Below are 16302 nucleotides of genomic sequence, written 5' to 3'. Positions count from 1 at the left end.
TTAAAGAAGGGATATTTTACACCCTTGGCACTTCTTTTTTCTTTAATTATTTTTTTCCCTTTTATTCTATCAGGATAAGAGTAGTTTAGGTGTGAGTTTGGATTTCAGTTTGTAAACGGGAGTTTGCATAAAATTGATTTTGCAAACTTGATTTTGATGAAAAGTGAATTTGTGTTAAAGTGATTTATATTTGGTAATCTTTTATCAAAATGGATTATAATAAAGTAAATATTATTTGGATTACACTACTCAAAATTACTTTTAGATAAAAAATTATTAAAATAGACATCAAATTAAATAAATTTTTATATTATTCTATCATTTTAATTTATTTATTTAAATAAATATTATTAATTAATTTTATAATAAAATTAATATTTACTTACTAAAATAAAAATAATATATAAAAATTGACAAAATATATTTTTATATCAAAAGCAAAAATAATATATGAAAAATATATATCAAAATATACTTTATTAAATTATATTATTTATAATTTTTTTAATATTCTCTGTACTCTTTTATTTAATATTATTTTAAACTATAAATTTTAATTATTCATGACTTGATTCTTAGTTATAATTAATTTTTTATTTATTTTGTTCTTTTTAATGGGATCAATAATTTATATTATAACAAAATTATAATAATAAATTAATATACAAGAATTACACTTACAAATTTTAACAAAGCCAAACAAAAATATTTTTTTATACAAAATCAAAAGTAAAAATTTAATAAAAAAATATAATTATATATTTAAAATATTTGAATACTAAAAGGACTACAAAGAAAAAAGTAAAGAGTAGAATTGATAAAACAAAATAAATTCAATGCTAACGTGATTATCTAAACGCAGAAGCTACAATTTCTAGCTTCTTATAAACGCACGTTAAGAACCTAAAATCACGTTGGCGTTTAAAAAAAAAAAAGCATCCAAACAAAAAGAGGAAGCGTTCAATGCACTCAAACGTGCTTCTCTTCCTTCTAACGCAAAACCAAACACACCCTAGGTGGTGGGAAAGTATATGAAAGTCTTTTCTACTTTCCTTTTTCGGTTTTTAAAATGAGTTTAATTTTAACCGTTTAAATTACTTTACAAAATTTAGTCAATATCTATTTTGAATTAATAATCAAGTTTGTCTCAAAAAATTACTCCTTTAAATTATTTTTTAAAAAAATTTATTAATTAAATTTATCTTTTTAATAATTTTAAATTACTCACTCTAGTTTTTTTTTTTTTTGTTATTTTTAGAATTGACATCCCAATCCATTAATTGATACAATTCTACCAGGGAAACAAATATTTTCCACTAGAAAAACAATATTTCATCTACCATAATTTGAAACTTTTTTTAATTATTTTTTATATTCATATTTACGATGTCTTTTTTCGCTTCTTTTTTTCTTTTCTTCCTTCCAACATCACTCTTAACACGACCATATATAACTTCACCCCTCATCACCCGTTAATTAATCGCTGCGAGCTACTCTAAATTTTAAGTTTTGAATTTTAAATTTGTATACCTTTATAATCTTTCGTAAACAATTTTAATCTGTTTCACTAAAAATGGCCCATCATTGACACGTGTTTGTCACCACATGAAAGTCAAAAATGTGAATGGCAGGTTTGCAAAGGGACATGGGCCATCCCCATAATGCAAAAAGCAAAAAAGCAAATAGGAAAAATCCTCCCACAATGGCTACAAATTTACCACCCTAATCAGTAATATCCCAGGTGGTGTTTGTGTGTTGCTTAATCATCATGATATTTTTTCCCTCCTTATAATGTGTCAAATCCTAGCATAGTACATACACCGACATTATTATATCTAGGTGAGTTCTATGGTGTAGAAAGAAAAAAATTTCTATACCTATAGATATGTGTTGGTTCATTGGAGAGTTTGACAAGTGTTTAAAGGGAGACAAAATCTGCACTCTTTGCAGGAGAAGTACAAGGATCTTGTTTTTTCTGCAAGTGGTTAGGTCAAAATTTTGATTGACTAATTATACTAATTAAAATTAAATTTAGTAAGATGATAAACTTCACCACAAAATTATTTTTTTATCGATCTTTAACAACTACAATAAAAGGCTTCGGTTTATATATTTTATTTTGTTTGAACTTTGAATCATTTTAATCTTTTAATAAACTAACTTATTATTTTTATTTTTAATCCATATTTATTATTGTTATTACTATTATAATAAATTTTGTTAAATCCAAATAAAAGTTTAATTATTTTGTTAGTTTCTATAATTTTGTAAAATTTTTAATTAGGTTTTTATATTTTTTTTTAATTTGGTCTCTGCATTAATTTTTTTTAATTAGGTCTTTTTTTACCGTAATTGATTTAATTGTATAGGGACCCAACTAAAAAAAATTTAGTGTAAGAATCCAATAAAAAAAAATAAAGTATAGAGACTCAATTAAAAAAATACAAAAACTTAATTAAAAATTTCGTAAAACTATAGAAATCAATGGAATAAATAAGCTCCAAATAAAAAATATATTCATTGTGTTATATTGTAAGCCAAAATACAATTGTAATGTATTTCAGAAATATGACTCACATATTACATAATTAGTCATACTAACAATATCCATTTGTAATTAATTTTTTTTTATATTATGAGCAATACATACTTAATGATCTTTTTATTATTAAAATAAAATAAATTACACTAATTTTTGCTAGCATCTAAATTCACTAAATACGTTTAATTAAATTAAAAGTTAACAATAAAAAATATTATTTATTATATTGTTATTTACAATTTTTAAATTTTGTGACGGTAAACATACTTTTAAGACAATTTAATAATATAAAACTTATGACACAAATATTTTTTTTATTAGATATCATACAACCCTTTATTTTTAAACAATATTGCCATATAAAATAATTTACTATATATTTTGTAAATAAAAAATAAATTTAGATTAAATGGTTAATAGCTTAAACTGAGTCGTTATTTTTCGAACAATAATAAAACAGAAATCCAATTTATGATGAGGTCTATTATTATGTCAACATAATTAGTCATGATGAAAATAATTACTCACTTAAATTATATATCAAAAAAGAGAATTTTTTTATATCATTCCTACAAAAAGTATAAAGTTTGTCTCCTTCTTTAAACACTTGTCAAATTTTCTAATGAGCCAACACATATCTATAGGTGTAAAAATTTTTTTCTTTTTACACCATAGAACTCACCTTATATCTAATGTCAGTTTCCAAAGTGAAAATGTTAATAGTAGTAACCTGGCTCAGGATTTGGTGGTCCAGGAACCTTTGGACTACTTAGTGGTCCAAGTAGAAAACATGTTTTTAGAGTTTTTTTATCAATTGCTATGTAGTCCTTGAACTATTTTTAATTGCAAATTAACCCCTTATATTTTATTTAATTATAGAAACTATTTTTTATTTTATAAATTATTTATTTATCATAAATCTATCATGTTCATTAACAATCATTTGCAAAAACAACAACAATTATATCCTCCATGGATCCCAATTGATTAAAATATTACATTCGATCCGAGACGTTCCTGAGGAGTAATGAAATCGTGTTTCGCTGAAATCCAATCGATTGGACTATCGAACCAATCGATTGAAATTTAACCCAATCGATTGGATTTCAGTTTATCACTAAACAATCGATTGTATATTCCTGGTAAGCATGGTTTTGCATAAATCAATCAATTGGTCAAAGTAACCAATCGATTGAACAATGAATTAAATGTGAAATTTATGTAATTCAATCGATTGTTTATGATTTTCAATCGATTGAATTCTTCCAAACAATCGATTGGTTTCAATATTCAATCGATTGGTTCCGGCTAAAAATCGATTGAACTTTGCACGTAACTTCTAATTCAATCGATTGGTTTGAAACTTCAATCGATTGGGAAGTGTCCTAAATGTGTTTTTTTCAGCATTCAATCGATTGGTATTGTAATCCAATCGATTGCAATTTCAAAATCGCTATATATTAAACCCAAACCATGCGTATTGAATTAGAAGTAACGTTTTAAAAGATTCGAACCCCCATTTCTGCACCGCTCTCTTCTCTCATCGAACCAGAAAGCTTCATCTTCTTCTCTCTTCTTCTCCAATCTCACCAACATCCACTCCGTCCTACATACGTATTATTAAACCTCAACCAATTCCTTACAAAACCCACCAAATCAATATCCCCAAAATGGCTAGAACTAAGAACACCAAAAGAGCCAAGGTTGAGGGAGAAAGCTCTGCTTCCGCCAGACTGGTTGCTTCATCACATTACATGGCAAGGTGGCTGCCGTCTCAAAGGGCACTGAAAAACTATGTGGAGAAGTTCGAGTCAAGGCCAATTGTTCCTCCCAGGTACATAACAGCCGAGTTCCTTCAGGATAGACGTTTTAATTTGGTGTTGAATGCATTGCAAACACAGCACTTAGTTGATTTTGTACAAACTAGGGATGAGTATTACCCGCACTTGGTTAGGGCTGTTTATAGTACTTTGAATTATGTTGTTCCTGAACCTGATGAAGAGGGTGAGGTAATGCCGCTGATTGAGTTTGATTTAGGGAAACAGCATTATAGAGTTACTTTGCAAGAACTAGCTGAACAATGGAGTCTAGTTTATCATGGGGCAAAATTTACTGGTGGTATTGCGGCAGATGAGGAATGGGGAGAATACAACAGATTAGTTGGTTTGCAGAGTTTACAATATGAGAATTCACAAATGGATGCTAGAGGTAATATAAGTTGCAGTGGGTTGGGGATTGAGCAGCGTATATTGATGTATTTGTTTTCATACATGTTGATTCCAAGAAAACATAATCATGGAATCTTGTTTAACGAAGATATTTTAGTGCTTTGGGCTATGGTGACTGGAAAGGAAATAAACTGGTCTTATTTTATGGTTCATCATATGCTTGAGATGAAGAAAGGAAAATCAAGTGTTGGTTTAGGATATGCTTGTCATTGGACCAAGATTTTCAAATGGCTTGGAATTGACTTGACTGAAGAGAAAAGTGTTGTCTTGACTAATGTAGCCAAGATTGATGACAGCACTCTAAGACAGATGGGAAGAGATCCGGATGCCCAACAACCTCAGGCTCAAGGGCAACCACAAGACCAGGTGCAAGCACAAACAGAGCCACCCCCACCACCACCCCCTCTTTCGCCAACAATGCAAGATTTGATGGATGAATTGCGAAGCATGAGAGTATATATGGAGGAGCAATTTGCTTATATGAGGCAGCGTCAAGACAGGCAAACAGAAGCTATCAATCGTCAAGGAGAAGCACTTGATATTCTATACACTAATCTGGGCATCACAAACTCAAGGGGCATCATCCCAAGGCTAGGACCATGAAGAAATTATTATCTAGAATTCCACATCATCCTATGATCTCCATTGATGCTTGGATGGGAGTTAATACATTGAGTTACAAAAAATGTAGGACAAAATCTAGGTGTTATCTTCACTGTATCATGAAATGTGTCATTTCACTTTTGAGAGTTATACTATTGTTTATTATGTAATTTCACTTTTGAGAGTCTAGGTATATTTGATGCTGCTACTATTGCAACAGAAGCATAAGTTATTGATTAGCTTGTTTTGTTTTTAAAGTATTAGCTATGCATGTAAATCTGCAATCAGTTCTTGTATTAAATTGATTGAAGAATGCTTGCAATCAGATGTGTATGGAAACCAATCGATTGAAAAGGTAGTAAAATCGATTGTTGTAAACTCATTTTCTAATGCAATCGATTTCTTTCTATTGCAATCGATTGAATTTTCAGTGAAATCGATTGGAGTACTCTTATATATACTATTTCAATCGATTGGATTTTAATGCAATCGATTGAATAATACACACACCTCTCATTCAATCGATTGTGTTGTTATAGTAATCGATTGGAGTCGATTTAGTTACTGCTTCAATCGATTGTTTTCTAAGTGCAATCGATTGAAGTATCATCTTTTATTATTTCAATCGATTGGTGGCCTATCTACCAGTTTTGAATCTTGTTTTATTTAGTTATTAATCTAATGCGTCTATTATTATTATTATTATTATTATTATTATTATTATTATTATTATTATTATTATTATTATTATTTATCTACTTAAAAATAATTATAGATAAGATATAATTATATGAATTCTTCAAATTTAATTTCTTAAATTGGAAATAGAAATTAATTTAAAAATTGAAATGTATTTGTTTTTAATTAAAAGATAAGATATCTTAAAGAGTTTTAAGATTATTCTGCTGATTTAAAAATCTTTAAAAAGATAGAATTAAAATTTTGTTATCTTTTTTGGGTATATATATGTGTTCAAGCCGATTAAATTTTTATACGTTGACAAATTATTTTAAATATTTGCCTTTCAACTAAGTCTATTCGTAATATATTCTTCCGTTGATAATAATCATGGATATTCCTTCTAAAGAAGATATAGTGGGGGTTTCCAATGATGCATGTAACACACAGAATATGTCACTGGACTGTGATGTTATCAAAGTTGATTTTGGTGACCAACTTGGAACTACAATTCCTAGTGCTAAGGTAAGACTTAATGGGTTTTTAATTTCTAGTATAATGTATTACGAGTAATTTAAAATTTTTTGTTTTTTATTTTCTACAGGATGACCAAGTTATTTTTGACGATGTTATTCAAAGCGAGAATCTAAATAAAGTTCAAGAATTGTCTAGTAAAGTGGACAATGTCCTCTCTAGCATGGAGGTAATTTGATGTGACAAAAACTAATTAATATATATTATGTAAAATAAGTTATATATTATAACCTTTTTTACCATTCTTTTTTGCAGTCAATGAGAGTTGTAAACATTGCTCGGGACGTAATAATTGATAAAATCCTTGAATCTGTAAGCCGCATTGAGACAATGATATCACAACTCAGTCTGAACAATGATTCCGAGACTCCGACCAAGCTCTCTGTACAAAACACACATCCAATCTCAAGATTGAAGGCTAAGAGTTCGGCTATTGATATTCATACGGCTATATCAGACGATGAGGATGATCTTACTATACTGGATCATATGTCTTTCACCCACGATGATCCGTTCCACATCAAGATCAATATGGACAAACCAGTATCTCCAACTATAAGATCCGCACCAAAAAAGAAAAATATGTCAAAGGTATATGCATGTATAGTAAAATTTCATAACTCTTATTATTTGATATTCTTAACATGATAATAAGAATATACTGAAACTGTTTTTTTTCTTAGGGTAAGAGCATTATGGGGACGCAGAAAAAATTACCGTTCACTCACCCAGGCGGAATTAGAAAGCCAAAGATTGAGCCCAAATCAGTCAATAAATCGAAGGCGTCTTATGCACTGAGCCAACCCACAAAAGACTATAGAGGAGCTGTTTATTTCTTTTCCATTACCAACGTAATTACCACTTAAATTATATAGTTTCTTATGGGCACTGCTAATTATTACATTTAGTGATGAATTGCTAATACTTTTGTATTAAAATTTGTAGTCAATGCAGTGTCAATTTATGCCAACTCCAACCATGCGTCTTTTGGAAGATCAGATAAAGGCCTGTGCATATATATTTTCAGCATCGCTAGATCCATCGTAAGTTAATTTGATATTATCTTTGTTGTCGATGAATGAGGGCCAATCTAATGTGTTTCGGTTTTTAATGGATACAGTGAAGAACTTGTCGTAACAAATACAATCAGAGCAACTAGATCAGACTTTGCACATTTCATACCTGACAGACCCATTACTGATAAGGTACAGAAGTAATCTATTAGTTAATCTACGTTCGATTCTGGGCATGATCTCTTAATATATATTTGGATTGTGATCCAGATTCTTGAATTAGCGGCATTGAAATGCACTGATGATCAATCTGATGTAAGTTTCAAGACAACATGGCAACTTCCACCGAGATTTGCGGTATGTTCTATAACCCTGAAAAGATAAGTTTATTTATATTTAGTTACAAATGTAATGCTGATATAGAACTATACTTCTTTATCATGTACTAAAGGCTATATTGGTTTGCATTAATGAACTAGGTGGATGTCTTCAACAAGAAAGATTTAAAGAAGAAGATGGAAGACTACATTTATAAATTTATGCAACCTACTGCTGATTTAAAATTTGTAAGAATTTTTTCTTAAGATTCATTGTTGGATACAGTTTTCCATTATCAGCATACATAACCGAGGGACAAATTTTTATGGTTTAGATATATGTTCCTATTCAAGAGGATGACCACTGGTATCTAATGGTAATATCGGTTTGCGAGCATACAATTTATCACAAGGACACCCATTTTAATGATGACAGAATTCGCTATCGTGAACGTGTTATGAAGACACTAGTAAGTCCGTGGAAAAATTTACATAAGCTTATTAGATCTTATTTTGTTTTTATTATTTAACCAGTGAAATGAAATCAGGCACACGTACTGGAGCAAGTCATCACGTCGAACTTTTACAAGGATGATGGCATTCAAGAGTATAATAAACAATTTCATGACTACAAAATTGAAAGACCAGAAGATATACCTCAATGTTCCTCAAGTTTGAACTCTGCAACTTGGGTGATGAAGTGGATGGATATGACTTATGAATTTAAGCCATATGGTAACAATAAGGTGAGTATTTATAAAACAAATCTCTAATATTTAATCCCTATTTTTTGGTACTAATTCATAATGTATAATTTCTAGCTTGATGATCACGATATTCGCATGATAACCGCGGTGCATATACTCCGGAGTCGGATCAACCATAAGAAGCCACAGATTATAGCATTGGTCGAGGAGTTTTGGAATATGCACAGTTCTTATAATTAATCTAGATAGACTGTAATAGTTTGGTTAGTGCGTATTTATTTGTTAGAGTTAGTGGATGTACTTCTTGCGAATTTCTTTAAATGACTTCTTAAATAGAAATGTATTGCTTCGTTACTTTTCGCAATTTTACTCTATTTCTATGCACCGTATGGAGTTTTAATTTAATTTATTTTAAAAACACATATTTTTAATGTCATTTCCATTGATTATTTCAACAATCATCTCATACAAATATTATTTCAACAATCATCCCATACAAATATTATTTCAAACTATAAGTGATAAATTTGTAAATAAATAAAGCAAAATAAAACCATGACGATGTTCTCTTACTTATTAAGAAAATAATATTATTTTGTTACTTCTTGTTTATAAAATTATGAAAAGAAATTAAAGTAGAAAAAATGAAAACACATTTTTGTTCTACTCAAACCTTAAATTTATCCATTTTAATCGTGTTTATGAAAATAAATTCTTGTAATTGTTATTTATATTTGTGACCGATTAATTTTAAAACCCGAATCTTAGTTCGTTACAACCGAATTATAACCGAATTATTTTCATACTTAGCTACTTCAACTTAATGAACATTAGTGGATTATAATTGAAATGGGAAAACTAAAGAAGCTAGCTACATACTAATAGCTATGAGTCTAGGATTATTACCTAGCTAGATTGTCATTAATTGTAAGCAACCAATTGCTAATCCCACCAACTAAACAAACTGATCTTGTCATATAAGTAGAATGATTAATTCAAGTATATTATTATTGTGAAATATTGTGAAATATGTATGTATAGTATTAAAAATTTATCATCAGCCGTTTTTCTACCCTTCCTTATATGAGACAGATTGTTTGATCTGTTTGTGTATGTGGTTGTTGCAATCTATATTAAAGATCAATATTAAAGTATAATTATAGCTTTTGATAAAGATCTTCCTACCAATCCAGTTCCTTTGGTATAGCTTTGTGGTATAATTATACCAATTCAAAATTAGCCTGCATATACTACATTAAAGGAGAAATCTTAAGCTTGTACAACTTAACAGCACATAATCCACCTTACATAAAGCTAAGCAAGGACTCAAGAATTGTTTATTCTGGACAAAAGGGGATCATAAACTAGTGATTTTTGTGGAAGTTCAATGAATAAACAAACAAACAAACTACGCTAATATTTTAATGCAATGCCATAAACAAACCATTGATGAAGGGTTCCTATCTTCAAGCTTGTGGGGGACTAGAATCAATCAACAGAGTAGCTGTTGGGATAATCTTCCTTCTTAATTCTTATATACGTCAAATAATTTCCTACAAAATGAAAACTGAGCACAGAATAGGGCCTTAAAACAAAAACAAAACAACACTCACAGAGCCAGAAATAAGAACATTCACACAGCCAGAAATCACTTACAATCAGCACAATATACTAAAAAGAGCCAGAAATCACGAACAATCAGCAATTAAAATTAAAATACAGCAACAAATAATCACCCTAAATACTAAAATCGATAAATCTATCAACAAAAAATCAAAAAGAGTTGAGTCAAGTTAAAAAACACTAAAACAGCAGCAGCAAGTACCAAACAGCAACAAGTAATCCCTAATCACACTAAACCTGAAATTTCAACAGCAACAAGTAATCCCTAATCACACTAAACTTGAAATTTCAACAAACATTACAAACAGCAACAAGTAATCCCTAATCCCTAAACAAAATTTCCAATAATGATTTCAATTTCACTGTTAGCAGCAGCAAGAAAATGTAAACCAAAATTTCAGAAATCAAAGAAAGAGCAGCAGCACAAAATCAGCAAAAATTATCAATTTCACAATTTCACATTAAAAATCAACAAACAGAGGCTCTGGGGGAGAGAAGACGGAGACACGAACAAAAAATCCAGAGACCCTAACCTTCGATGGAGGCACGGACGGCGACCAGGGAGTGGACGGCTACCCGGGAGACGACAGAGAGCGGCGATACGGCAGCAAGTTGCTCCAAGCCAACAAAACAGAGAAGCCACGGAGGTTGGACGGATGACGGGAAAGCAGGACGCCGAGCTACAAGAGAGGGCCAGGCCACGGACGGCGCCGACAGCACGGACGGCGGCAGCACTGCGACAGAACCGGTGCAAAATGCAGAGAGAACCTAGGGTTTTGGTTTGGTGAGTTAAGATGAAGAGCCGTCGAGGACCTGTCGACTTACTGGGTTCCGGACACGGGGAAGAGGAAGAAGGGGTGGTGCTGAGGAACTGGAGATGGCGGCGGCGCTGAGGAACTGGAAACGGTGGCGACGATGGAAGGCTAGGGTTCCTTTGCTTTAGAGTTCTACAGGGAGTGAGTAGTGAAATGAAATAAATGAATGATTGGGAAAAGGGGGGTGGGGGGTTGGGTGGAGACGTGGAGTCGATCCGGTTCTTTCTTATTTTTTTTAAAATTTGAGACGGCGTCGTTTTTTCTGAACCGGCCGATTACCGGTCCGGTCCACCCGACCGGTTCTCGGCCGATTCAGAGGTTTTTCAGCGATTTTATTTCGAACGGTTATAAATGAAGGACTGCATCGCTTACATTGCTGGTTCTCAATTGAACCGGAATTGATTGGACGGTCCGGTCCGGTTTTCAGAACTTTGATTATGAGTCATCAAATAATTAATATATATAAGTAGCCAGCACGGCAGCACTAAACAACAATTGAATACTAATTACGATAATTCTAAATAGACAAAAAATAATAATAAAATCTCATTACACCTAGAAAGCATAAGCACGACTATTGGAAGAATGTATAAAATCTCATCAATATAATGAAAAAGAAAAAATACAAATACGGAACTGAATTTCTACCCAAAAACATTAAAGTTAATGGAGGTTGCTAACTATCACTATCTAACTCAGCCGTCGCTTCGGTACACATGTCGCCATCGTCCGAATCGATTGCTTCATTTTCTATAACGTTGTTGTCAATGTCCTTTTGCCAAGGACATGTTGTCTTCTTATGTCCTTCCATTTGACAAACACTACAACGTTGCCGCTTCTTCTTCTTAGATGGCTGTCCTAAGCCTCCAGTGGTTGGATGCACATACTGATTGCTACTTCTAGCTACACCTGAGTGAGGTTGATTATCTCCTTCATCTGCAGCCTTGTAAGATGAGTACAATCCCATAATTAAATCACGTTTCTCTTCATATCTCTCTGGTACTTTAGCAGCAACAGCAGCCAGTTGTTTAGAAAATTCCACCAAAGCACTTTGACGACTAATAACAACAGCATCCCTGGTGAACCCACTTGGATCATTGAGTGCTGATTTAACCTTTTTTGTCCATCTATCCAATACCAATGACCGGGGAATCTCACGGATGTCTCTGTCAACCAAAACTTTCACAATATGTTCGCAGGGAATACCAAATGACTCCATTCGTAAACAGGTACACATGAAGATCATTTCTTCTTGACAAAAATCAACGGTCCACGTAAAATCGGGCCTCCCATGCTTACACACAATGTACTTTATGCAATCATCGGTATTATCTATGTTCAGAACCCGCATTGATCCAGCTCTGGAGAGAAATGGCCGAAAGAAAAGAAATATCTCATTAGTGTATAACTCAGCAGCATATCTCTCTAGCAGCTCTATACAAGTTTGCATGACGGGCACCCCACGTGTAGATTCATAATCAGCATTAAATTCGTTAAAGCGCATGTGTGCTACACACCTTTGAAAATGCTCTACAAAACTTGTCAAATCATACCGCGACCCCACATACCTTCCCACAACTGAGTGTAAACCTTCACATCTTGATGTAGTTCTAAAGCCAGCAAAGAATTTTCCTCTTAGATATGCAGTAGCCCACATATGCTTCTCTTCGTACATGTTGATCACCCAAGGCTTATCCTCAATGCCAAATTCTTCAATAAGCTGAACCCACTTACGCTTAAACACGGGAATCTCGTAGTCTCCTGTCATGATTTTTCTAAATTTAGATGTAAACGATGGATTTCCAACATTGCTAGTTGCATTTCGAATAAGGTGCCAAGCGCATAATCTATGTCTGACTTCGGGAAATACATCTCTCACTGCATTCCTAATCGCCATGGCCCCATCAGTTATGATTGAGGTCGGGGTCTTGCCCCTCATTGCAAACATGAGCTGACGCAGGAGCCAAACATATGTATCAGTAGTTTCGTCCGCAATTAACGCAACAGCAAAAACAATTGTTTGGTTGTGGTGGTTAACCCCGCTGAATATTACTAATGGACAGCTATACTTGTTCTTCTTGTACGTAGCATCAAAAGCAATAACATCCCCGAAGAGTCGGTAGTCTAGTTGGCTAATCCCATCAAACCAGAACAAATTACGTAACAAACCTCTTGAATCGTGACATGCCTTGAAATATAATTGTGGATCCTTCAACCGCATATCCTCCAACTTCTTCAACACTCGTGCTGCATCTCCAGGAATTTGACGCCTTTGCCGAGCAATCTCATTGTACATATCTCTGGGACCATAGCCAACAAATTCGTACCCGCCTGCTTGACTAGCTAGAAGACCAAATATCTGTGAGGTGCTGATCCCTGACTTTAGCATGTTCATCATTTGCATAATATCTGCCTCTGACATTTTTCTGTGGGCAGGTAACATAGCACTGAATTGTGTATCCAATAGATCATGGTTGTGTTCGTCAGAGAAATAAAAGATATGCCACCTTCCACTTTCTGGTACAAATTTAACATCCATTCGGGCTTTACATCCAGTTCTTATTTCCAATCTAGGCTCCTTCTTCCTTTTTTCCATCGTGTAATATTTCTCCATCCTGAATCCTTGCCTATGGCATACAAACATTTGTCTGTAAATCTCGCAACTACTATTCTTGAAGGTCTTGCTCTTCCTTGCACTAAAGCCCTTCGACTTTGAGTACTTCATATAAAAATCAAATGCAAGCTGCAAAGTAGAAAAGTGATATTTGCCAATTTCCTCCGCAAAATTCTCACTAAATTTCAAAGATGTAATGTCTTGCACGGAGTCAACCGCATAAGCGGCTTCAACGATATAATCTGATCTATCAGATTCAGAAAAAAATGCTCCCTCGGTAAATTCATCTCTGAAATCTTGTTCGAATTCATTCTGTTCATCCATCATATCTTGGTCACTTAATAGCTCTTCTTGTTGGTTAAAGTCATCGTCCTCCTGGTATTGCTCATTCATCTCAGTGTCCGTAAATATACCTGACATCTTAAAATGTCCAATGGAAAAAAAAATCAGTACACTCCATCTTATACCATTACATACAATAGATAGATTCGTATATTGCTAGCAGGGACGGATCCAGAGATTTTAATATTGAGGTGCCAATTTTTATATAATTTTTTTTTAATCTATAAAAATAATTAACATATAGTTATTGGAGTTAGTTTTTTAATAGATTTATTAAGATACATATAATTATAATTTTTTCCAACAATTTTAGTTTTAATATGATAATTACATAAATACATAAATAAAATATAACTTTAACAATTGTACATTACAAATTTATAAAATACCATATAATTTATAACGGGATTTGCTAAAAATGATCACATATCTTGTTAATTAAAATTCATTCTTTCAAAAGTTTTAAAAAAATTTGAAAATAAATTATAAATTATTAATTAATTGAAAGACACGGTACCATTGTAGAATACAATATATAGGATATCTTTATAAAATTTTTCTTTTACCAATGTGAATTTAGAAGAAGAATTAATATTTTTTACAAGAAAATAATATTTACAGTACATAATGTGATTACCAAAACATAACTACTTAAGTTATTATTAATATAAAAATATGAATGTTAAATATATTAATATAAAAAAATGATTTTAAAAAAAATAAATATAGAAATTATTATATAAAAACTAATTGGAAAGGTACAAAGACTTGAGGGTATGATATTAAATTAGTTAGGTAAAAATATTAGTGAATTAACAATTAAGACATAAATCTATTACATAGTGAAAAATAATACATATAAAACTATTAAATTACCTAATATTTATTTTTATTTTTTAAACACAAATTTTATATATAAGTATAATTTCTTAAAATTTTGGGGGTTCAAGCCACTACTCGCCCCCTCTAGGTCCATCCCTGATTGCTAGCTAATTAGTAATAAAAAATAATAACATCTATTTACTTTTTAGTAATTCTCAATGTCTTGTCAGTTAATAAAAGATAAAAAAAAATTTTCATTACACAAACAATTTTACGAATAAAGTATCCAAACGAATAATTGGAAAATTAGAGATTCTATCCACTTACCTCGATTTTGTAATCAAAACGATGGATTGTTTTCTGAACACTATAATGAAAAAAATTGATTGGACCTTTGCTGATTGCTGTAACGGTGATTGTCAATTAACGATGAACAAAAAGTGGATATTAAATAGACGGATAAAAAATAAAAAAAAATGGATATTCAGTAGATGGATGGATGTTCGAAAGAAAAACAATGAAATTGTTTATAAAGAGAATGATACACGATTTTAATGGTGGGATTGAATAATTGGCGATGGATTATTCACCAATTTATAATGTTAATATTAAGGAAAAGATAAGATTAGAGTATCTAAATCAAAATAAAACCTTAAAAAAGGAAGATAGAATTTTAAAGATAACATAGATGAATAAGAAGATAATTTTTAAAAACGAAAACAAGACTGACATAGGCGTAATACATCGCGTTCCAATCGATTGAATGATCATTTCAATCGATTGAATTTGAATTCACACACACTACAATCGATTGAAATTGACAAATTCATATTGTTTGGGTAAATTTAATCGATTGAGTCACAAAAGCAATCGATTGAATTTGGTGAGACCCAGGTTGTTTTGAAGCATTCAATCGATTGGAAATTCTAAACAATCGATTGAATTACAAAAATCCAATTTTTTTTCATCATTCAATCGATTGGATCGTATGACCAATCGACTGAGTTATGCGAAAACCATGCTTTTGGCAAATAATAATAATAATAATCTTAGACGGATCATATTAAAAGAAAAAGTTTCAAATTGGTAGATAGACTATGCGAAATCAAGCCCCCACCAATCGATTGAAGTATAGTTAAACACAATGTTCCAATCGATTGTTTTGTTATTTTAATCGATTGGAGTACACTTAATTACAGTATCAATCGATTGGATTTATATGCAATCGATTGAAATTGAAATTGATGATAATTCAATCGATTGCACTTAGAAAACAATCGATTGGAATAGTAATTAAGTGCACTCCAATCGATTAAAATAACAAAACAATCGATTGGAACAGTGTTTAAGTGTACTTCAATCGATTGCACTAAAAAAACAATCGATTGAATCCATACAAACACATTGTTTTCAAGACCTGATTGCATCTTAAGAATATAGATAAACTTAAAAAACCGTTAGCTA

General features: G+C 31.6%; 1 protein-coding gene across 1 annotated transcript; it reads right to left on the bottom strand.

The window, feature by feature from the left end:
* Positions 1-11736: 11736 nt before the first annotated feature.
* LOC130956944 (protein FAR1-RELATED SEQUENCE 5-like) lies at positions 11737-14094 on the bottom strand. Its single transcript, XM_057883870.1, has one exon. It carries the CDS (start codon positions 14092-14094, stop codon positions 11737-11739), a length of 2358 nt encoding a protein of 785 aa, XP_057739853.1.
* Positions 14095-16302: the final 2208 nt, after the last annotated feature.

Source organism: Arachis stenosperma, chromosome 10 (genome assembly GCF_014773155.1).
Source record: "Arachis stenosperma cultivar V10309 chromosome 10, arast.V10309.gnm1.PFL2, whole genome shotgun sequence".
NCBI lineage: Eukaryota > Viridiplantae > Streptophyta > Magnoliopsida > Fabales > Fabaceae > Arachis > Arachis stenosperma.
This window is presented reverse-complemented; position numbering and strand designations above follow the sequence as displayed.